The following is a 15588-nucleotide window of genomic DNA, read 5'->3' as shown; positions in this document are numbered from 1 at the left end:
ACTGTAACTGCGTGCATCGTTTTGCTGTTTCTTGACAAGGATGTCCTTGAAGAAGAGATACGTGAACTCTAAGCTATCAAAGGTATCAGGACTGACTTAACATCCCTCTAATAACAGGACAGAAATAAACATCATTAAATCCAGGATTAATGATTCACATGTTTGAAATAAGAGCAGCAGCCTCCGCTGACGTCACACTTCAGTAAACAAGTCCAGTAAGATAACTAATCTCAGAGGACAGAAATCAAACGAGGGTCACTGAGTTTCACTGAGCTCAGAGGGAATTACATAAACCGCTTCCTTGTTTCTCCATCACACCGCTCCTCCTCTGCGTTTGGTGAATGTAAATCGATTCAACGACAAGGTTGGGGAAAGTTTTGGAATTCCTTTGTGTTAAAAATACAGAAGCTGTAGATTAAAAACCACAGTTGAACAGTTCCGTTCATTTATACCCAACAATGCATGAATGTGAAGGTGATGGCAGACTTGAACAGGAAGAAACCTCAGGAAGGTCCAGGACTCAAGGTGGGCGGAGCCTTTGCTTGGACTGCTGGTGGAAGTGGAAGAATCACAACAACAATATCAGATACTAATTTATTTGTGGCGGCATAAATAATACTGATAACAATAAGCATAACAACAATAACAACACCCATAAGAACATAATTAATAAAAATTAAGCTTAGTGAAGGTTCCATGTTTGACTTATGCACCTTAAAGATCCATTTATCCAGTCACAACTATCATGTCCTGATGACCGATCACTTGCAATCTCTCCACAGTAACACATCGGTGGGCGCCGGCCAGGACCCTGGCAGCAGGTCCAATCACAGTCTACGGGTCCTGTCACTGTCATTGTACGTTTTGTTATTAGTTCTACAGGTAGTCTTCAACATACTGCACAAACATCCAACTTACAAACATTCGACTTGTGAACATTCGGAGATACGAACAAACCCCCGCCGCGATATCTGACTGCAGTTCCCCTTTCTGCCACATCTCTGTGGGGCAGCACTGCTGCGTTAATACAGCTCCAACATACATCTCCCCCTCTTGTTGTTATTTGCTGTTGTCTCTGTTAGCATCTCGGGCGTCAGGCTTCCTTCCGTGGATACTTTACTGTTTATCATAGATGATAAAATAAAGGCTAGTGAAGACAGTGGTAGTGGTGACGTCTCTGATGACTCTGATTCTGACCAACAATAACTCCGTCTCCTCTCCCTTTGCTCTGACACAGTTGTGTTCAACCGTTTTGGCGCCAAGGGCTGGTTGAATGTAAGACAAAAAAATTTTTCTTCACACAATGTCCTTTAAGTTTTGGCAGATAAATACAAAAACGCAAAGATTTTTTTTTTTTAAATTTATTTCAAATTATAAAAAAAACCCCAAAACAATAACAAACAATAATAAATACACCAGAATGGTGTGAACACTATCCGAAAAGGAATAGGAACAAGTGTAAACTTGTTAAACTCCTACCCCCTTATACACCAAAAAAAAAAAAACAACCTCATTACAAAATACTAGCTGATAATATTTACAGAAGTAAATCAATCATTTAAACTGCATAGTAATACAAATATTAAAATAAAAATTTAAAAAAAAAAGTAAAACAGAAGGAGAAAAGAAAAAAACAACAAACAAACAAACAAATAAAACAGTATAGTGATCAAATGAGGAACATAATCATTAAAGACAAAGAGTAGACCTTCAACTGAAAATGTCTTTTAACTGTTAATTGTGCTGCAACAACAGGCCTTCTTCTTTAAAATACCTCCCAAACATAATCTTTTTGTTTGACCTCTTAAACTGGTTGATGTTTGGACTGAGTTGAACCCCCACATTCAGTCTGTTCCACAGCTTCACTCCATGTACAGAGATACTCATGCTTTTCAGTGTTGTTTTAACTGGTCGTACTTTTAAGTTGAGCTCTCTTCTTAAGTTCTAATGCCCTTCTCTATCACTGAACATATTTTGGATGTTAAGTGGCAATGAATTGTTTCTTGTTCCGAACATTATTATTGCAGTTTTATATTCAACAAGGTCCATAAACTTCATGGCAAATGATTTTAGAAACAGTCTGTTGGTGTGCTCCAGATAGCCTACATTGTTAACTATTCTAATAGCTCTTTTTTGTAAAGTGCACAATGGTTTCAAGTTGCTTTTATAGGTGTTACCCCAAATCTCTGCACAATAATTTAGATAGGATAGTACAAAGACTTCCCAAAGACTTTTTTTCCTTTGTTTTGCTAGCTTGGGAAATTCAATATAGCAGTAATGTATTTTGTTTTACCCTAATCCTAACACTAAACCCAACCCAAACCCCTTTAAAGAAGGTGGTCGTGTGACTGGGGAAAGCATCTTGCATCAAGAGTGACTCAAAGACAGATATGGAATCTGGTAATATTCCAAAACTAGACATAGTTCAGAATCAGATGGTAAATATAACAGAAATAATAATAATATGGCCCAGTTCCGATTGACCGACGGACCGGTACCAGACCACTGCCCAGGGGTTGGAGTTTAAAGGTAAGTTACTTTATGGTACTCCAGTATTTTATTTAAATGTTTTTTCTATTTATTGTTATTGTTTCTGGTCGGTCTTAAGGACTAGAACTTCAGTATTTAGAATAGTAATGACATTTAAATGACCTCAAATGGAGATTAGAGATAGAAATTTAATAAATAATAGCTTACCGACTTATTCAACTTAGAAACAACCTCTAGGAGCCAACTGCGTTCAAAGGCTAAGGACTACCTGTAATTTTTGTTGCTAATATTAATCATAAAGTCAATGAATGTCTTTGTTTATTTGGTTTATTTGTGACGTCAGAGGGGATTTCATTACACGGGGTCCACTCTCACTCAAACTTTTGATGAAAGGTCACATGACCTAAGTTGAGGGGCAACCTGGACAAAATGGAGTCAAATTGGTTTCATGCAGCCTGAGGGCAGCTATCTTTGATGGTGTTCATGACTCCAGGCCCCATTGGAGCAATGGGTCCAATTGAGGGCCAAGAGGCTGGTTTCTAGGTCAACGTCTGCTTGTCTGACGCACCTTACTATAACATCTATATTAAGACATTTATTTACACTGTTAATTGTTAGTCCTCGGACAAAGAAGGCTTGTTTTTTCATGAGTCACCATAAACACCTTGAGCAGCAGATGAATATAGCAGCCAGTGTCTGAAAACACCTGTGAGATTTCCTGATTATCTTTGATTGGCTGATTGAGTCCTGGAATCTCCCTTCGGAATGTAGGAATCCATTCCAGAAGAGAAGTGGTCAGCGTGGTCGTTTCCCCCCAGTAATGTGACCCTCTGATATTTTTAACAGAACAGGGTTTGTGTTTTGAACATAGATGGAGGTGTAAGTGTTTGTGACTCGTACCTGCAGACAGGTGAGTGAAATGAAAGTACTGGAGGTTAATCAGTAACTATGGGGAAGGGCATAATGACTCCTTTGTGTTTATCTAGTGACAATGGGCTGAGATCACAGCGGAAAAAAACCCACCCCTCCCTCTGTTGTTTTGTTTCTGGCACAGATTGTGAGGTTTCCAGTAAGCTTCGTGTTGCTAGCATTCTGGCCCGGAGCCAACCATACCTGCTCGACAGGTATGTTGACATAATAGGAGGAGAGCACTGTCGCTCACACCTCACCTTGGTGTGTGTGTGCATGTGTGTGCATGTGTGTGTGTGTGTGTGTGGTTTGTTCAGGCATTAAATAATTAATAGTGGATGATTAATACGTTCTTGGCTGCTCAACAAAGAGGAGGGATGTTTGGGATGCTTTCGCTGCTGCACTCATTCAGTGTTTGATTGATTAGAAACATGACAGAGATGAGTTCCATCCGTGTCCAGGGTGTTACCGCTGACAGATGCAACCCCCTCCAGCGAGTTTTGAGGGGTGGGGGTTCAGGTCCTCCCTGAACAACTGTTTTCCAGGTCTTTTGTTCGGTTTGAGTTGGAGTTACTACTATTAGCATGAGGTGGTTCCTGCAGCCAATCAATTTGCAGGTATCATGTCCTCCAGGATGGCACCTCCATTAGGAAAAGGTTCGCTTTGCCTCCAGAAAATTGTGGACAAGGTTCCTGGAGAGTAGACCTAGACCCGAACCTCTGAGAGGAACAGAATGTTCTCCTCGAGATCCTTGGACAAACATCTCGTTACCCGTTGGGTAGTCCAGACTTGTTCTCATCCTTATCTCCATCTTTATCCAGATCCACACCAAATCCTACCGGGCTCTGTTCCATCATGGGAAACAGCGTCCCTGGTACCTAGTTCATTATTTCAGTTGAAATAATAAACAATCAATCTGATTGGTCAATGACAGAAAGCCCTCCCATCACATATGTCAGATTAAACAGCTGGGAAGGATAGGAAGTACATTTAAAGTGGAATATTTCCCAAACTTCTTCCCACTTTGAAAGATTAAGAGTGTGAAACTGGAGCAAAGCCCTGGCAGTTCCTTCATGAGTCACCATATACTCATAAAACTTTATAGATCAACTTTATTACCTTTACCAACAAAGGTTCTGGTATAATTTGCTTCAGTTGTTTGGTTGGTCCAAACTGGGTCAGGCCACAAAAGGTCAGGCCAGGTGAACTGATATATGACTGTCCGGGCCGGTCTTGTTAGTTTATGTGAGCGCTAATCCTCTGGAACCCGGTGTTGTCATGCATTTCAATGAAGCTGTGTTTTCAACCATGTGAATCAAATGATGACGATGGTTATGTGGTTGGCTACCGCTGCTGTCATGCTAACTGACATTTACCTGCAACCATAAGACTCTATTCACACGTTGACAAATTGTACTTTCATCGACTCTTGTTTCTGCCATGTCTGCCAAATTCCGGATGATTCAGACGAATATTTGCCCCAAACATCCGACCGTTCTGTCGGTCCGGATGTGTTAGGTTTCGTCGATGCAAACTGGATTGTTGCTCCGTTCAAAAGTGTCTGCTAGAAACTGTATGAGCTTATTCAGGTTTTACTTTCTGCTGGAACACAAACATAACCTTCCTGTTTACCCACAACCGTCATGCATTCAGAAGTGACAGCGGGGTTAAATGGAAGCAGGCATCGCTGCTGAAGCAAACACGCAACAGACGAACCATCCAGATGTTATCGTGCCAGGTTTATCTCCAACAGGACGGACCAGTTCGGGCTGACACCAGAGAGCTGTGTCAGACGGAGGTGTGAAAGCCACAAACCTCAAATTCACTGTGAAGCACAGGAAATCTAACAAAGCTTCATTGATTGTACGTCTGCAGGAAGATGCATTGTGTGGCGGCAGACAAGCGTTTAATCATTACGCTGTCACAAACCATAATGCACCTGCACAATCCGTCGACACGGATTGTATGTGGCTACTCAGGCATGTTGACTTCCACACTGCAGGCATGTCACACGGGTCATTAGGAACATCTAATGCAAGCGTTGCATGAAGCCCTCAGTTACCAGTGGTGCCAATTGCGTGATTTTGTGTCGTGTTGGCATCTTGTGAAACCATCGGGTGAACTGGTCTTGCAGGTTCTCAGGCTGGTTAAAACTGTCTTGTGGGTCCTGTGTGTTTGCTTTATCACAAAGATCATTCAGATGACCTCCCTTCTGTCCTTCCGCTGGTTCTCCATTCAAACCAGGCTACCTGTGAACCAAGATGTATGGTTATCAAACACTCACGGACAGGGTCTACAGGCCAAGTCTGGACCTTGAGAGGTTTCTCTCTGGATGCAGACCCAAAAGGATCATGCATGGCTAGTTATCAGCAACCGGCAAGACTTAACAAAAACAAAACTTTTAGAGCTCTTATATTGTGACAGGATGGCTCATCTGCGTTGACAACTAAAAAGATTGACGAGCAGGAATCTCTTTGACTAAGAGCGATTCCAACATTATTAACATCAATTAACGTTGTTAACCTTAGCATGCTTGTGGGTAAAAAGAAATGATGTAAGAATATTCTTGGCACAATAGAAGGATTGTAATGCCAGACAAGTAATGGATATCATTAGGTTAAGATGTTTGTTCTCTCGTCTTTCAGCACCATGAACGAAGTAAACGAAGAGAATCTGGTTTCACACAGGATGTGAACAAATGACAACTGGAAGTAAGACTAGATCATGGTGTGTAAATGAACCAGCCTGATCAGAATCATCTGCACCCATCATGAGATGATTGATATCTCCTGTACTGGTCCATCTATCTGGACTGGTGGTCCAGACCTGAACAACTAGTTCATGGACAAACCCTTTCGCGGCAGACCCTGATGCAGATCCAGACTCCAGTTTCTAGCATCCCTGAGGAGTCTCAGCATATCCCTCACAAAACCTTCTGGCTCTGATCCAGATGGTTCTGAGATGCTAGTACCTCATTTCTGGGTCTTTGGGGCTCAGAACCCTGAAGTCAATCTAGGCTTGAACAGAACCTTTTGGACTTGATTGCTGAAGTTAGTCTATAATTGTCAGTTCAGTGTTTGGAGTAGATGATAATGGATAATTTACACTTTAATTCCTTTTTTGTCTTCAAACACAAAAGGGTTTGATTGGTTTTAGTTGGGTGGTTATTGGTTTTCGTTTGATGGTGATTGGTTTTAGTTTGATAGTGATTGCATGACTTTTACTCCAGGAGATTCTGGACTATACTGGACCAGATCGTCCAGACCAATAAGAAGTCAGAGCACAAGCTTCAAAAAAAAATTCTAACTTTATTTCTATAAAAATAAGGTGCTGATAATTAAGTGACGTCATCAGGGATTGACACAAAGATCTATCAGCGACAGAGGCTATTCACAGAAACAACAGATTTGTGATCAATACAAACTTTACAGGTGATGATCATGTGATAGTAAATATAAACACACTTTATAATAAGTGATACCGATTACCATGTAGTGCACATTGTTACAGAATAATGTGAAGACATTTCATCTGTTCTGTCAGGCTAGGTTGGCAAAAAGCCTTCAGCCTTTATGACCATCGTAGAAAAGCAAGAAAACAATACGATAAAAATATAATAATAACAATAATAATATAAAATACATAGTCAATGCCCAAACACCCAAACACAGTCCAGAGAGAGCGACGAGGCATCAGGTGAAATGACTTCCAGTCATCCTTCAGCATAAAAACATTAATATCGGTTCATAAAACCTACTAGAGCCAAAAACACTGGCTTACATTTTCTGCAACACCTTCCCGGGGGGAGGAAGTTAGTGTCTTAAATTCGCGGCGGATGGATTGCTCGGGTATATCTAGTTCCCAATCAGCTGTTCTTCAGTGCCTTGCTTTCTACCCGCGGATCGATCACGCGCCGATCCCGATCTCCTCCACCTTCCAGCCGCTTGAGTTCTTCCCAAATTTGTACACCAGCCTCCGGCCGTCGACTCGCTCCAGGATTTCCCGCTTGTAATAGTACCTGAGGGAGGAGGAAGGGCAGTCAGGGTTAATACACTCCTCTTCATCACCTCCCGTCTTCATCATCATCAATGTCAATGTGAACAGCAGAGGAACGTGGACTGAATGTGGTTGGACACCCTCTTCTTCCTCATCCCTACTCTCATAGCGACCAATAGGAGCAGAGATCTGGAATCTAGTCTGGTATTAGAGCAATGTCATCACTTTTTCTTTCTTGTACGGTTTTCTGATGAGTCAGTTCTAGTTTTGGTTGCCAGCTTTTCTTCCTCACATCTTGTACTCTACCAGAACTCTTTACTCAGTTACTTTGGACCTTCGCCAGCCTTCTGTGGCTTTTATTTTCATCTACTTCCTGTTGGGACATCTTCTAGTTTCCCCCCCTTAATGTTTTGACTTCATCTCCGATCTTCCTGTTCTTTGTCTTCCCTGTTCTTGTGGTATGGGATCAGTTCTATAAACTGGTTTTGGCGAACTCACCTCATGGCGCGGCTCAGTTTCTCGTACGTCATGCTGCTGTTCTTCTTCTTCTGGCCCCACATCTGAGCCACAGCTTCAGACTTGAGGAACTTAAAGACGCCTTCACGGCGGTCCTCCCACTTCATCAGGCCTTGGTTCCTCTCTGGGTGGATGAGGATGTCCCGGATGAACTCCCATAAGTGGGTTCCACGAGGAGCTGCAAACAATGGAGCACAATGAGTTAAATGTGTGCAAACAGACACAAAAGTAGAATCGTTTCAGCAGCATTCAGGTCTAGTCTTCTACTCGATGATGCTGACGTCTCTCACCATGTTTGCTTTTCTTGGAGCTGGAGTAAAAGCTGCTGTGTTCTCGGGTGAGTTTGGGAGGTCGCCCTCGGGGTCGCTTCAGTCGGCAATCGCCTTTCTCTGTTTTGATGTGAACTTCTGTTGAGAACACAGGTAAGGGTCAGACCTGCTCCAAAGTTCTCTGAAGAGTCACTTGGACGAAAAAGGACTCAAACTCACTTGTAACCAGAGGGTCCGCGAACTCTGGGTCGGACTCGCTGCTGCCCGACTCTGGCGAACCGAGGCTGGAGAAGCCGAACATCCCGCCTGAAAGATTCACAAATCGTAAGAAACTGGAACACGGAAGCGTCAGATGTGGCAAACGTGAGGCTGAAACTCTTACTGTTGCAGGAGGAGCTGTACTCGCTATCGGACTGGTTATCGGAGAGGTACTCGGCGTCCCTCAGGGGTGTCATGGGTCCCATGGTCAAACTGGTCAGATCGTAATCGTCCCTGTAGTCGAACTCTCTCTTGGGGATTTCTTCTTCAGCTCCTGCTGGGAGGACCCAAAGTCAGCCAATGGTTTCTCATTACTTCTACGCGGGTAGCTCAAATCGATGGACCCCTACCTTGGCCAATTCGGATGGTGCTGAGCAAAGGGTAGTTTAGGTTGTCCAGGAAGTTGTCCAGAAGCAAGCATGTCTCATTCAGTTCTGGTCCTGACAGGCTCTGCAAGTCTAGGAAGTCAAAAGAAGAGAAACTTTAGTCTGCTCCTTCACGCCAGATCCAATCTCAATATATGATGGATCTAGTTCTACCATATTTGGTCTTGTGTTCCTGCAGATTCTGGTGGAGCTGAGGGCCGAGCTGAGGGCCAAAGATACCGATCAACTGGTCCCGGTTCATCTGGCAGAGGGCGGGACCGTCCATGCTGCAACACGCCAGACTTAAGGTACTGGCGTCGAACTTGGTGCTTTCGACGTGGTCGCTGATCCACTGAAGGACGTTTTCTGTGGTCCAATACTGAGGGTTGATGTGACCGTACCACTGACCTGCACACAGACGGACCAATCACGTCACAAGCTGCAGGACGCATGGTACGTTCAAGGACAGTGGGGATCTTTAGGATGAACATTTTGGACATTGTTTGATTATTGATTATACGAATCTATGTTTGTTTGTTAGCAAAGTTAAAAACATTTTCATGCACATTCTTGACAGATTGCACAAATTTATAATAATACACATTTAAGAAATACATTTTCTAACATTCTTGGATTCAGTATTTTCATTTGTACTATTGTTTTAAACTTTTCTACATTTCCACTGCTGCGTTGCTTCCAGTAAACCGTTACAATGTGGGCGGTTTTATTATGGTTTTATTGGGGTGAGTTAATAATTTTTCCACCAGTTGATTTGGAGGAGCGACAGGAACGGCTTCTCCCAGTCGGTCTATAACATATAATAATGAGGGTGTTTAGTTTGCATGTCTGAGCTCAGAGAAACAAAGGCTGCACCTCGGCGTTGGCAGCATTCCTCCGTGGCGGTTTTGCTAAGTTAAACATTGGCTGCCTGATAAATGATTGAGCTAACAGGCGCTAAACTAGGTCACAGCGGCGTGAACGGCTCCACGGGCTGAAGCCATGTTTACTGTGGGATTAGTCTTCATGTGAAACCCCGTCCCCAACCAGGCAGTAATGGTTAACAGCTAGAACTTTGGGGAGGTTTGGGTGTGTGTGGGTAGGGGGGGTTTGGTCTTACCGCTGACGCTGCAGCTGAAGCCCGTACCTCCAGGTTGGTGGCTGCTGATGCTGGGCGGCAAACCAGAGGGCTGGAGTGGGATGTCGGGGACGCCGGTGGGATACATGGCGAGGTTGGCATGAGTCAGCACGTTGCTGAGGCACAGTGATGCCATGGAGACGCTGAGGAGGAGAGAAGACGTCGGTTGAAACACCAGCTCACCTCACGAGACGATCACACCTGATAGCGAACCCCTTTTTTACCTGAAGACGGACCCAACGAAACGTGCCGGATTAATCCGCAAACCGAGGTACCCTTGAACAATCTGGGCTCCGAAACAAAAATACACCTGCTGCTCCGCGCCGGGTCCTCGGTGTCTTTATACACCTGCAGGGACCGGAGGATGGGCTCAGGTAATGCAGGGGAATTCCACTTGAGTCTGGCCACACCTCTTCCTCCTCCTCCTCTTTCCTGAGAACTCGATCAACAAAACAAACCTGCCCTGCTATTCTCTCCAAACCCTTTTTTTGTCTGGCTCGCATTAACCCGGTGCGAAGGAAAGTATGGAAACATGATCGATCAGAGATCGGTTCTGGAAGTAGAACCAGGTCTATCAAGTTCATAAAACCAAGAGAGGTTTCAGAGATTCTCTTCTCAACACTCTACCCGTCCACCGAGGCCCCAAAACGGACCCACGAATTAAACCAAACCTGATCCAGAACCTATCAAACAGCATCACACAAGACCTCCAGCAGATCTGGATCCACATGTTCTCGCGGACGTTCCTCTAAAGTGGCATCAGAACCGAGGAACCCGGCCAACTCAGGTTCGTTTTAGTACTGCAGCCCTGGATGGAGACAATTCAAGTGAAAGCTGGTTGATCCGGATTTTCATTTGGATCTGAACCAACACACACACACACACACACACACACACACACACACACACACACACACACACACACACACACACAAAGGGATTAGATCTATTCGGAGAAGTTAAAGTTGGGTCAACCTCCCTCATTGTTGAAGACGGGTTCAGATTAAATCTGATTCTGGTCCAGCTGATCTTCATGAGTTCAAATCCATCAGAAAAACATCAACAAATAAAAGTCGTCCTGATTCAAGCGTTTTAATCGGGGAGTTTCTTCCAAATTATTTCATAATTATATTTACTTCGTTTATCCAGCAGCTGGTTTAAGTTTTTAAACATGACATCACAAATTCATGACATCACCCACTATAACATCCCGCATTTATGACATCATGTTTATGGCATCACACGTTTTGTGAGTGTACACTTAAAACCCAACAGTTTCTCTGTTCAACACAACCTGATCCAGAATTTGATTCCGGTTCCAGAATCAAATTCTGAATCCAGATTTGAATTTTGGATCACGAACCCAACAAACCAGCCTCACGATGAGAAATAAAATAGCTGTGTCGCTTTATCTGGATCTCATGGGGTCTGGCTTGTCCCGAGACCCCCGACACCAGCCGGAACATTCATTTAATTAAAACTCAAAAAAAAAAAAAAAAAAGTCAACAGATTTCTGTCGTGACATTTCCATGACACTGTCATCAGGGGGAGGGGGAGGGTGATGGGGGAGTTGGGGGGGTGGCAGTCAGTTGGGATTCTAAAAATAGCCACACGGTGACAGCAATTACATGACGTCCTGTCAGCCAGCAGCCGCACCTGACGCCGCTTCTCATTGGCTGGTTGGACTTTAATACGGTGAATCATCTCTGGAAGGAGGCGGAACCACAACAACGCAAAGGGCAAAGGTCAGGAAGGTCTGCTGATACCAGCAGGTGTCATGTGACGCCCTGGGGGGGGCTGCCTCCTGCAGCGGCTCTCTGCTGTTACCTGGCGATCACCTGCTGGCATTACGGCCCGTTGAAGACCATCAACAGGTCCAGGATCTCAGTCCTAAGCTGGGAAATGACATTACCCAGCATGCATTGCACTTGACTCCTTAAAAAAAAAAGTGTATTCCTGCACACCCACATCCTGTGTCCCCATGACGCTACAAGGTTCTAAGCCTGCCCCGTTTCAGGACTGGGTCTGTCTCCAGAAGGGGGCTCTTGGTGAGGTGGTCCAGCTCGGTTGTGACTGGTCTCACCTCAAGTGGAACCAGCTGAGAGCTCTGGGGGCATTGGGACCTCACTGGTAACGCCTCCAGGTGGAAGTGGAACCTGTCTTTGTGGGGGAACGCCGGGAATACCCGACCGTTCCGCCAAGACCACGAACCAGACGGACGTGTTCCACCCCCTCATAGGGGGTTATGGGGAGTTTTACAGGGTGGTTGTAGAAGCAGACGGCCTTCAACTCTCGCTGTCAGGTGGGCGAGTCCAATGCGATCCAGCCATTGAGAAGACGCCGGGCTGCGCGAGTGTTTCTTCCAGAGTTTCACAACACTGCCCACGCCCTGTTTCCACGGCGTGTGGAAGGAGAAGGAATGCGGCCCCGCAGGTTTGCGCTCGGTGATGAGGCGCTGGCGTTGGCGACCCGCGGGCGAACGGGCCGAGCGTTTCATCATCTCTCCACCCTTCATTACGCCTCTACACCTGGAGGTTGCTCAACGGCGGGGCTTTCCACCGTTACTCTGAAAGACGTGAGGAGTGAGCCGCCGCTGTCAAACAAAGCTGACAGGAATTCAAACAGGGGAACGAGTCTGCGGCGCCCCCGCGCATCTCGTTCAGGGGCCGGTGGGTTACGTCACAGGAAACTGTTGTTGACAGCAGGAGGCGGGGCTTCTAACGTAAACAACATTAATCATGACAGGAGGCGGGGCCACAATCTTCTAATCATGTAAACAACATTAAGTACCACAGGAGGCGGAGCCACGATCTTCTAATATTGCAAACAATATAAAATACTACAGAAGGCGGGGCTACAATCTTCTAATGTGCTAAATAATACAAAGTGCCACAGAAGGCGGAGCTACAATCTTCTAAAATAGTTAACAACAGGAGGCGGAGCTACAAACTTGTATTATTGTTATTATTTAGTAAATTATATGTTGACAGCAGAAACACCGACACACAGAAGTTGATGTTTAAAAGTTAAAAGAAAGGAAAGTAAATGAATTTGTTTTCTCATTTTCTCTATGTGGGTCTCTTTCAACTAATAAACAGACCCAAAAAAGTCAATATAATAAAACAGAATATTTAAGAACCTGTTTAGCTGTGTTTGGTGGGACTCGACCGGAAGAAGCGTTTGTGTGGGCTGATTGTTTGTCTCCCTCTAGTGGTCTGTCAACAAACTGCTGGGGCTTCTTTGTCGTGTGTGTGGACGGTGATTTCTCAGCAGAACAATAATTGATAAATAATAAGCGAAATAAATGTTCATTTATATACAGAAGGGATGTCTGAAGTGGTTGCAGATCTTTATTTTAAATTAAAACTTGTTTGTTTGTTTTTATATGTCTTTGAACAGGGAGCTCATACAGTAGATGAAACCGATCATTGGAGCAGTTCCACCCTCTGACCGCAGGGGGCGGTGTGGTGCCGATGAACTTTTGGATGGATTACAGTTCATGTGTTTTTGTATTTAATTGTCATATTTTGGCAAAATTAAGTGTACAAACTCTATCTATCTCACTTCAGGTTTGTATCGGTGTTCAGGTTTTAATTTAAGTGTTTCCGTTTAATCCGTTTAGATTTTTCTGTTCACTATTCTTATTTCTGTTTTTAATGTCATCCAGGTCAGGGGCGCCTAAATGTAAACATTTATTGTCTTCCATAAAGTTGTGTTTTAAATCAACGGGACAGAACCAAGATGAAGGTTCAGGCATTTTTAAATGAAGCAGACGTTAGTCCAGTTAAATAGTGTTAAATAGTTCAGGCAGTAAAAGACGGTTTTGTGTGAAGCGTGAATTGTTCTTGAGGTCGTCCTCGTCCTCTCACCAGAGCAGCACGGCGGCGCAGCGGTAACGCTGTCGCCTCACAGCCAGGAGGTCTGGGGTTCAAACCCCACTGAGGGCCTCTCTGTGAGGAGTTTGCATGTTCTCCACGTGTCTGGTGGCTCCAAAAACATGCGCATAGTTCAAGTTAAAATGATGAAAGAGGGTGATTAGACCCACCCATGGGGGCGTTGTAGTGGGGAATTGGTTCTAAACCCAGTTACAGAAACATTTTTGGTGTTTCCTCCACCTGTGAACCCCATAAATACAAGTTCCAAACCAAATTTCAGCAGCTGAAGGTTTAGCTCAGAGAGATGAGCGGAGGTCCCAGACCTGAGGTTGTGGGTTCAAATCCCACCCTTCTCACTGTTTTTCAGACTGTTACCTGAATGACGAAGACAAATACGCCCGGAGAAAAGGTGTGAGTGTGAAGGAATCGGTAGCGTGGTGGGTTAGCCCGTAACCATTTGAGCCCTCGGTGTCATATTCATGTCCCGACCCAGCGCTGCAGGTTCTGGATCAAACTGTGTCTCGCAGTAACGAGGCCCGGGGGGGGCCGTGTCCCCTCCGCGTTGTTGGAGCTATAGAGACAGGGGGTTATGCAGCCCTGAACCAGAAACGGCTGACATTTTACTGCTTTTGTTAACTGGAGGATTGTTTTATGTGGTAATGAGGAATTGCTGCCGCCAGGCGAAGAACGTTTCGTGTTGAAGTTTGTAGGTAACAACAGCAAAACAAATTGGACCAAGTTTTTGGGAAGAAGCTTTAACGTGATAAATATCAATCAACCATCAACTTTTATTTATATATAGCGCTTAATCACATCTGAAGACTTTTCTAAGTGCTTTACAGATAGAAAGCCATTCTAGTAGACTGAACAGGACGGAGACACTATTTATAAAATAGGTAAGAACCTCTCTGGGATCTTCACAGAGAAAAAGGCCATGGACATGAACTTCCTGTTGGACATGAACTTCCTGTTGGACATGAACTTCCTGTTGGAGTGACCGACCCTTCTGTCGGGTCCAGGAGGCTTGTAGACTGTTTGCAGCTCTCATCAACTTCCCTGTGAAAACCACAACGCAAACTAGTTAAGGAACCCAACTAAGTGAAACAGGGGGCCTTAGTCTGGGGACCACTGCTCCACCAGTTCCAGGATGTCTGTGTAGGTTCTCAGTTGTCCAGGTCATGGTTATCCAAAGCTGTTTGAGTCAATCCACTGGATGTTAAGAAAGTTCTGGAAGACGTTTTGTCTCTCGTCCAAGAGACTTCTTCAGTCCTGGACTTTCTAGACGTCCAGTGGATTGACTCAAACAGCTTTGGACACTTCCAGGACGGATCGCTGTTACGACCCGGCTCGTTACAAAGAGTTGTAACAAGGACAAACCGACGTTAAAGGGTTAACGTAAAAATATTTAATAAACCAAAGATTACTTTAAATCCCTGGACGGGGTAAAAGTTTTCTAAATTAACAAAAGGGCCAAAGGACGCTGCTCAAACACAGGAACAGAACCAAAAGAGGAGCGCTGGATTCCTCTGGAGATCAAACAACACCCACAAAGTAATCTGATTACAGTTGTACAAAAAAAAGTGGTGAGCAGCCCCCCCACTCCTAACGCTAACACAATCCACAGACTAACTCTTCACAATGTGCTCACAAGTTTGGTTCAAACGAGGCAGACCCCCCCCCAATCTGAACAGCTGAAGACTATTTCAGAGCTCCCGCTCTGATTGAGGATCTGCACCAATCAGGAGCCATGGATGGAACAGGTGGAGTGGGCGGAG

The 15588-nt window shown here is 44.6% G+C and overlaps 1 protein-coding gene across 2 annotated transcripts; it reads right to left on the bottom strand.

The window, feature by feature from the left end:
• Nucleotides 1-6706: 6706 nt before the first annotated feature.
• elf3 (E74-like factor 3 (ets domain transcription factor, epithelial-specific)) lies at nucleotides 6707-10310 on the bottom strand. 2 transcript variants are annotated; one of them, XM_068315431.1, is made up of 9 exons: nucleotides 10163-10310; nucleotides 9921-10081; nucleotides 8978-9211; nucleotides 8789-8896; nucleotides 8563-8715; nucleotides 8400-8486; nucleotides 8202-8318; nucleotides 7894-8089; nucleotides 6707-7417 (listed from the first exon to the last, which is right to left on the bottom strand). In XM_068315431.1, the coding sequence occupies exons 2-9, from the start codon at nucleotides 10072-10074 to the stop codon at nucleotides 7306-7308; spliced, it is 1161 nt and encodes a 386-aa protein (XP_068171532.1). In that variant the 5' UTR covers nucleotides 10075-10081; nucleotides 10163-10310; the 3' UTR covers nucleotides 6707-7305. The 2 variants fall into 2 exon arrangements, with proteins under 2 accessions (XP_068171532.1, XP_068171533.1); XM_068315432.1 differs by having other exon boundaries at nucleotides 8563-8712; nucleotides 10163-10309.
• Nucleotides 10311-15588: the final 5278 nt, after the last annotated feature.

The sequence above is a fragment of the Antennarius striatus genome, chromosome 5 (assembly GCF_040054535.1).
Source record: "Antennarius striatus isolate MH-2024 chromosome 5, ASM4005453v1, whole genome shotgun sequence".
Classification (NCBI taxonomy): Eukaryota; Metazoa; Chordata; class Actinopteri; order Lophiiformes; family Antennariidae; genus Antennarius; species Antennarius striatus.
This window is presented reverse-complemented; position numbering and strand designations above follow the sequence as displayed.